This window comes from Kogia breviceps, chromosome 7 (genome assembly GCF_026419965.1).
Source record: "Kogia breviceps isolate mKogBre1 chromosome 7, mKogBre1 haplotype 1, whole genome shotgun sequence".
In the NCBI taxonomy this organism is placed as follows: domain Eukaryota; kingdom Metazoa; phylum Chordata; class Mammalia; order Artiodactyla; family Physeteridae; genus Kogia; species Kogia breviceps.
The window spans coordinates 78,697,951-78,706,427 of record NC_081316.1 but is presented as its reverse complement, the minus strand read 5'-3'; the positions used below and the strand labels follow the sequence as shown (position 1 = coordinate 78,706,427).

The following is an 8,477-nucleotide window of genomic DNA, read 5'->3' as shown; positions in this document are numbered from 1 at the left end:
ATTTGTTACTGCAGTTCCTCACATGAACTGAAGGGATGCATTTATACTTTAACTTCCATTTATGCATGCTAAAAAAATCTCAAAGCCTTAAAAGAGTACCCATTAAAATCAGAAACATCATAAAAATGTCTCCTTGCACTACCCTTTTCAAGATTATATGGCTATTGCAATAAAAAAATGTAACACATAATATATAGATACACATTCCCACACAAAGTAAATTTTGTGTGTGTGTGTGTGGTACACAGGCCTCTCACTGTTGTGGCCTCTCCCGATGCGGAGCACAGGCTCCGGACACGCAGGCTCAGTGGCCATGGCTCACGGGCCCAGCCGCTCCGCGGCATGTGGGATCTTCCCGGATCGGGGCACGAACCTCTGTCCTCTGCATGGTAGGCTGATTCTCAACCACTGCGCCACCAGGGAAGCCCAGTAAATATTTTTTTTTTTTAAGTGGCTTTAGACATTACTATCTCGGGTGAAGATAGTTCACCAATTTACTTTTCAAACTTATTTCCATTCAGAGAATATCATGAGGAACAAATCTGAACTGTGTAATTCGTTAGAATGAACCCAAAATATTTTGTTTTCCTGAGGTGCGCCTTTCTTTCGCGATGAAGCGGTAAAGGCTTTAGTGTCCTATGCTTGCTTAGGTGCTACTTTGGCGAGTGTCCTAGTGCTGTCACATTTGCCTTTATTTTGTCCCTCAGGTGACTTTCTGTTCAATACTTATCTTAAAGGGCAGTATCAATACTACATAACTTTGAGTCCTTTGAAGGTTGAAAAATGCAAGAAAACGGTACAGGAGGGAAAGATGACACATCCAAAGAATGACTCCCTCTTCTTCCTATACCACCAAAGAACCCTCCACTTATCAAGTTCTCTTTCCCCTTGGCAACGCAAAAAATGTTATTCTTAACACATTTTACGTACAAACTGCATTTTAAAACCTTAAAATTGTTATTATTCCATTTTTGCCAACTACTTTTTCTGTTTGAATGTAGTTTTGGGTAATGTGGTTTGGAATGCATTAAAATTCCTCTCATTAAGAGCAATGGGAAAAACTTTGTTGTAACCTAACGGCTTTTCATTTTGTAGCCGGGCTTTCAGAAGTGACTTAAAGAATTCAGGCCGAGGATAGGTTACTCAGTCGTAGTTAAACGACTGGAAATAAGTAACAAAACCGCCAACCTTCCTCGTTGCCGGCGGGACGGCCCTCCCCACACCACCAACCAATCACAACCAGCAAGAGCCGCCCAGCCTGCGGGAACTGGCACAAACCGGAGCGTTCCGCCTGCGCAAATGACTTGTGGTTCCGGGGGTTTCCGCGACGACGCAGCGCCCAACCGGTAGGAGCCGCCCTCAGCCAGCAGCCTCGGAGGCCAAGACCGGTGCCTCGACTTCGCCGCCCACCACCACTGACCGCCTGACCCGCCGACATGGTAGAAGTGGATCGCCCGGGGAAGCTCTTCATTGGGGGTCTCAACCTCGAAACCGACGAGAAAATTCTCGAGGCCACGTTTGGCAAGTATGGCTGCATCACCGAGGTGCTCCTGGTGAAAGATCGAGAAACCAGCAAGTCCAGGGGCTTTGCGTTCGTCACCTTCGAAAGCCCGGCAGACGCCAAGGCCGCCGCCAGAGACATGAACGGCAAGTCCCTGGATGGTAAGGCCATCAAGGTGGCCCAGGCCACCAAGCCGGCGTTCGAGAGCGGCCGGCGGGGCCCGCCGCCGTCCCGTAGCCGCCCGAGGGGCCTGCTCGGGGACCACGGCAGCGGCCCTCGGCGCCCCCAGTCCCGGGGCGGGCCGGCGGACGACAGCGGCTACGCGGGCGACTTCGACGTGCGGTCCTCCCGGGTCCCGCTGCCTGTGAAGCGCGGGCCGCCGCCGCCGCGCAGGTCCGGCCCGCCCCCGAAGAGGGCCGCGCCGTCGGGCCCGGCTCGCAGCGGAGGCAGTGGAATAAGCGGGCGGCCCCCGGCCGCGCGCGGGCGAGACGGCTATGCCGGCCCGCCGCGCCGGGACCCCCCGCCCCCGCGCCGGGACCCCTACCTGGGCCCCCGGGAGGAGGGCTACTCGCCCCGAGACGGCCGCGACTACTCGAGCGCCCGCGACCCCCGGTATTTTGCCCCCTCGCCCAGAGAGTACACCTACCGCGACTACGGCCACTCCAGTGCCCGGGACTACTGTCCATCGAGAGGCTATGGCGACCGAGACGGCTACGGGGGGCGCGACCGCGACTACGTGGATAACCGAGACCCCTTCGAGAGCTACGGGGACCCGCGCAGCGCCGGCCCTGCACGTGAGCCCCCGCCATCTTACGGCAGCGGCCGCTACATCGAGTACCGCGGCTGCTCTCCCGACGCTTACGGCGGCGGCCGGAGCGAGCGCTATTGGAGGGGCCGCGACCGGGCAGGCAGAGCTGATCGTCGGCTGCCGCCGTTCGTGGAGAGGGGGTGCCCGCCCCCGCGCGAGTCCTATGGCGGGTCCAGCCGCAGGGCCCCCCTAGGCGGAGGCCGCCTGGGAAGCTTCTCGCAGAGAGGGGGAGACCGAAGCAGATACTAAGCACCAAGAGACTTTGGGACCAAAATCCGCATTCAAAGAAGCTGCCGAAAAGCAGAGACTGTTCTATGGTAACTACTCAAGGACTAGGCAAGGAAGAGTTGTTTTTACGTTTTAAGAATTTCCTGCTAACTTTCTCTCCATAATTTTTTTTGTAGTTTTGAGAGAAAAAAGTTAAAACTCGTTTTAATTTCGTTTTGGAATTGTTAACGTTTCTTTCAACAAGTTCATTTAAAAGTATATGACTTGAACCTGTGTACTAGTTTTCTTATATTTCCAAGTAGAAATTCTCCTAACGGCTTCCTTCCTTCTAAATTCTCCTGATAAATGAGGCCAAAAGTTCTAAGATCTTTTACAAACATCTTTCTGCCCACCTAAAATGGAAAATTTGATCGTTCTGTCCTGTCCATTCAAACCAACTAGATTTTTGGGAGAGTGGGAGGGATTGGTGTGTTTTACTCCTAAGATTTCAAAGTGTCTTTCAAACTGAATCTCAGTGTTAACCGAATTAAAAACCAAACAGCCGACAGCAACAACAAAAACCACTTAGGTCAGTTGTATATGTAATGAAAGTTCTATTCACTCAGTAAGTCTAAAAACACAAATGGAGAATGCTGGCCACATTTTGCCTGTTTTCTTATTCTTTGGAAATCTGCAGAATCTCCTGTTCCCTTACTCCCCCAAATACCATTCTTGTGTTGAACTAGGATGGAATACTATTTTAAAAATTTGGCCAGCCAGCCACAAAACTGCAAACCGCTCCCCATAAAATCAATTAATACCATTCCCTTTCACCCCCAGCAAATTTTAAGAAACAAGTAGAAAATATACCACTGGTGGATTGGGCATCCAGATGGCTTCCATTCCTAACTGCAAGCTACTTGCCCTTGGCCCAGAGAATTGGAGAATTGGGTTTCTTCCCCTAGGGGTGGAAGAATCAAAAGTAAGCATCATTAGAGCTCAGAAACTCAGAGGATCCCTGAGAGCTTGGCATTTCAACATCTGAGGATCTCAGCCTGTTATGAGGTCCTGTCCACAAAAGGCAAGGGCATGGGTTGAGTGGTCTATACTCTTATGGTGGGGAGAAGGGCTTGAGCAAAGATCATAGAGACTTCCTCCAAAGTGGCTCAAGAATATGAGAGTCTCCTTTTTCACCCCAAGCGCAAGGTAAGAAACACCTTTTCCATTTAGCTCCTGTGGAATTCCTCTGTTTATCTGAAAGAAAGGTAATTGTACAGTCAAGGGTCTCTAATGACCAAAGATGGGTCAGGTCAAAATATTAGGATCCATGTTCAGTGTTATAATTGCTAGAGAAACAGATGAACACCTGAACAACAACAAAAAGTCCTTAAAGAGATCTGAATGTAACACACTCACATACAGGACTCTAAAAACATGATTTTTTGACAAAATAATAAAGTAGGTGAATTACAGGAGAGGCTGCAATAGTGGCCCAGAAGATCAAATGCAAGAAATAGCTCAACAACAAAATAAAGATCCAGGAGTTAACCTGGCAAAAATGTGTAAGACCTTAATGGAAGAATTGCTAATTTTTGTTAAAGGACATAAAAGAAGCCTAAATAAATGGAGATTCATGTTATGTCATGGTTGGGAAGACTTTATCATAACCATTCTCAACTTTGCCAAATTAATTTGGAAAATCAGTACAACTTCAAGTGAAATTACATGATTTATTTTTGCCAGGCAGCACCCCTCCCCTCTTCCCCAATAATATCATATATTTGTGTTGATCAGTGATGGAATACTAAATAAAAGATTTGGCCAATCAACCACAAAACTGAAAAAAAATTAATAGCTCCCATTCACTACCAACAAATTATTAAGAAGTAGATTTTTTTAAAGACACTAATGGGAGATTTTAGCTAATCCTAAAACTTATATGGTAGAATAAAGAGCAAGAAGAGCAAAGTAATTCTGAAAAAAAAAATTAGAACTTACCCTACCGGCTATCAAGACTTATTAGAAAATTATAGTAATTTAAGCTGTGTGACATCAACAGGCAAATATAGACAGATCAATAGACCAAAATAGCCTAGAAACAGGCCAAGCTGTATATGAAGACATGGTATTACGACAGATAGCTTTAAAGCAATGGTGAAAGGATGGACTTTTTAAATGACTATCTCTGCAAAAAGAGACTCCCTAATACTATACACAAAAATACATTCTAGCGGGTTTGAAGATAAATGTGAAGAGGAAAAAAAATTAAACACTTAGAAGAAAATAAATATATCACACTGATGTATAGAGTTTCTTTTTAAGATAAAAAGCACGAACCTAGGAGGAAAATGTTGATATAATTTTCCACATTAAGATTTTTTTGTGATAAAAGACACTGGCAAAGTGAAGTATTAAACCATAGATGGGAACAATTTATTTGCATTGAAATAAGTTCCAGAAGAATACTTAGAAAACAATAAGAAAGAAAAAATACCATGAAAAAAGTGGGCAAAAGAACTCATATCTTTCTGATAGATGTGTAAATTGACAAAATCACTTTGGAAATAATCTTGGCAATGCCTAATAAAGTTGGAGGGAACATACCTTAATGACCCAGAAAATCTGCTTCAAGGAGAGGACCTAGAGAAATTTGCACAAATACACAAGGAGATATGCACAAGATTGGTCTTTACAGCACTTTTTGAATGTTAAAAAGGTAGAAAGACCCTACTGGAGAGGATCAACTGAGATTTATTCTTCGGTGAAGTTCCATGTAGAAGCTAATGTGAATCAACCAGATCCACATATATCAACACAGGTAACTATCAAAATATTTGCTGGGTGAAAAAGGCAAATTCTGTAAATATAGATGTTCTAAAAAAGAACAAAAATTTGATTGGAGTGATACACAAAGTCAGGATATTTAGTGTGAGGAGTGAGCTTTAGCTGAATTTGTAATGTTTTATCTCTTTAAAAGATGGATTTTAAGCAGAAATGACAATATTACCTTAAATTTCTATGGTCTGCACATTGGCATCTCTCATTGTATAATTTCAAAATACTTTATAATACAAATTTTAATATGAAAAATAGAGCTCAGTAAGCACCAGAATATAATGGCTACTCAAAAAAATGTTAACTGTTACTCTGAAACTGTCTTACCTTGACAGTGATTCTCCGTCCCAGCTTTGTTCCCTCTGGGTGGATGACGCCTTATTCTGTGTGACTCAATTTATAGAACCCTCCTATTCTAAACTGTGCTCATGGCTAGCTCACGATAACCGCAAGGGTAGAACTTTTATACCTGAGAACCAAATCTTAGCTGATAGTACAGTTTTCCCTTTGATATTCTTTTTGAAGTATAATAGCAATGAAAACCTTTTTACAGTTAACAGAATTGTTATTTCTAAGGGGTAATCTCATGGCTATTGAAATTACTAATAATTTTTTTTAAAGTGATGCAAACATTTGGAAATAAAGACTTAGCCAGAGGTTAAATGAGCTCAAGAGATCATAGCTTACAAAGGCTGTGGATTTCTCATGTACATATATAACAGACCCAATATTTCCTCAATGGAAATTAATGTATTAGAGATATCTTTGTAGGAAAATAAGCAAGAGAGCTAGTCAGTTGAGATCTTGCTTATAATCACTTTCATGAGAGAGAGAGAGTGAGCGAGCATATCAAGTGTTTTGCAGGACTGACTCCCTGGGAATAATTTAAGGAATGTGCATCTCATAACCAAAACCTTTATGTTCTCTATCTTGAGCTTGTCTCAGCCTATTCCTGAGACCCCTTCTCCACATTCCATCTGTCCAGAACAGGATTCCAGAAGCATCCAAACTGTCCATGTGACAACTGACAGCATTGCTGAATATTTCACCATCAGGTGAGGCCTTAACATCTTCCATCTCTGATTGCAACCTAAATCCTGGGGTTCTCCTAGAGTGTTGGAGGGAGACTTGTTTCCTATAGGTCAATAGCTCCCCTTTTCCCCTTGCCTCAGGACAGGTAAGATGGCAAAGAATTTTCTGCCTGTATGTCTCCAACCTGGGACCTCTCTAACATTTCTCAGCCTTAAGATTATGTGGGGTCCATGCTGCCTCCCATTTAACCTTTACCTCAAAGGTTATGTGATTATCCTTCTATTCCTCCAGAGAAGTTTCCTTTTGGGGGCCAGTTACTGTGTCCTCCTCTTTGGGGCATATTCCTAAACGCACCAAGCAGAGTTAGCCTGTGTGGCTTTTGCTGTGCACACATGAAATCCAGTGGTGGTGGAATTCCTTTCAGAATCCTTATGTTCTCTTTGTGGTGATATTGTTTGTGAAGCTAATTTCTCTCACAGTGTAGCACATCTAAATTCTTTAAAGATGATTCTGAGTCCACATATTTTGTGGGTGACATTGAACATGGGTATCGAGCACAAAAGTAAACTAACTCTAGAGGATGACTACAGAGCAATGATGACCCTGTGGAATGTATTCAACTATCATGTTTACAAAATACTCAAGAATAATGAAAAATCTGAGGATGTGTTATGAATTTTTAGGGAAGAAATTAGGAAAAACTAATATAGCATCCTCATAATGTTTGGAGGCTCCTTGTTACAGTAGAATGGTAATCTTTTTGTCATATGTATGAGTCCGCATTCTGTTATTTTACGTGGCTTGGGCAATTTTTAAAATTTGACCTTTGGTTTTTTCATATGCAAATGATGATAATCATCTCATAAAAGTGAGAATTTAAAATAAGATAAGGCATATAAACACACAACACAGTGCCGGGAATGAATGGGGTTCATTAAGTGGTAGTACCACAGTATTCTACACACAGCAGTAGCACGACTTTCCTTTGGAGTTTATCATTGCCATTGACTGGTAAAATTGCTCATGTACTAGAAGTCTTCAGAAAAGTTCAACTTGAGAGTTTTATTGTATTTATTCAGGCTGTATTCACCCAACTTGAAATCTAGAAGATGTATTTGACTATTTACACCATGATTTATATTCTGTAGCCTCTGCCTTCTCAATTTCTTGACAGCTAAGGTGACCAAGAACCTCCATCAGCAGGCTCAGTATCCCACTCCTAACCAGTTTGAAGTGACATGTTATTATCAAGACCTTGATTCCTTCAGGGAAGGCAGGCAGGCGGGGAAGGGGGATGAAGTAGGTAAAGAGGATTAAGAGGTACAAACCTCTGTTTATAAAATAAATAAGCCACAGGGATGTAATATGCAGCATAAAGAATATGGTCAATACTGTACTAATATTGTATGGGGACACATTAAGTTATTAGACTTAATTTTGATGATCATTTCATAATTTATGCAAATGTCAAATCATTATGTAGTACACCTGAAACTAACAATATTATATGTCAAAATATTTCAATTTTTAGAAAGTGAGAGGTTAAAAAAAAAAGACCTTGATTCCTTCAAATCTAGTAGGATTTAGAATTATTACTCTCTGGCATAATTGGCTTAGACTTTATCTCATAAATCAGGTATTTAGTACAATGCCTGGATTTTTAAAAGTGTGGCTGTTATTGTTGTTTACAGTTGACACAGAGCCTACAGTTGCACCTAAGGAAGTCCGTGGGTTACAGTAGAGTATAGTGATTCAGAGTAAGTAGTATGGAATCTGGTAGACCTGAATTCACATCCTATACCCACCATTCACTAACTGTGTGATATTGGCCTGGTTACCTCTGCTTTGTTTGCCTTACCTGTAAAATAGAGATAGGAGTGCTTACCTTATGAGGTTGTTTGTTCACCTCTCTGTTTACTTATTAGATCAAATGTTGAGCCCGTATTTATGCAGTATCCACTATATATCAAGCACTTATAATTTTATGTGAACGAGGTAAACAGCACAGCAGCAAATATACATGGCTGTTGAATTAAGGAAGATTCACAGAAACAGAGCAGAGGCGATCGGTGGTTGCCCAGCTGCATTCTAGGG

The 8,477-nt window shown here is 42.7% G+C and overlaps 1 protein-coding gene across 1 annotated transcript; it reads left to right on the top strand.

Annotated features, from left to right (window-relative positions):
- The first annotated feature begins 1,204 nt into the window (after positions 1–1,204).
- Positions 1,205–2,675, top strand: RBMXL2 (RBMX like 2). The gene has a single exon (XM_059069119.2). The coding sequence runs from the start codon at positions 1,437–1,439 to the stop codon at positions 2,556–2,558; it is 1,122 nt and encodes a 373-aa protein (XP_058925102.1). The 5' UTR covers positions 1,205–1,436; the 3' UTR covers positions 2,559–2,675.
- The last annotated feature ends 5,802 nt before the right edge of the window (positions 2,676–8,477 follow it).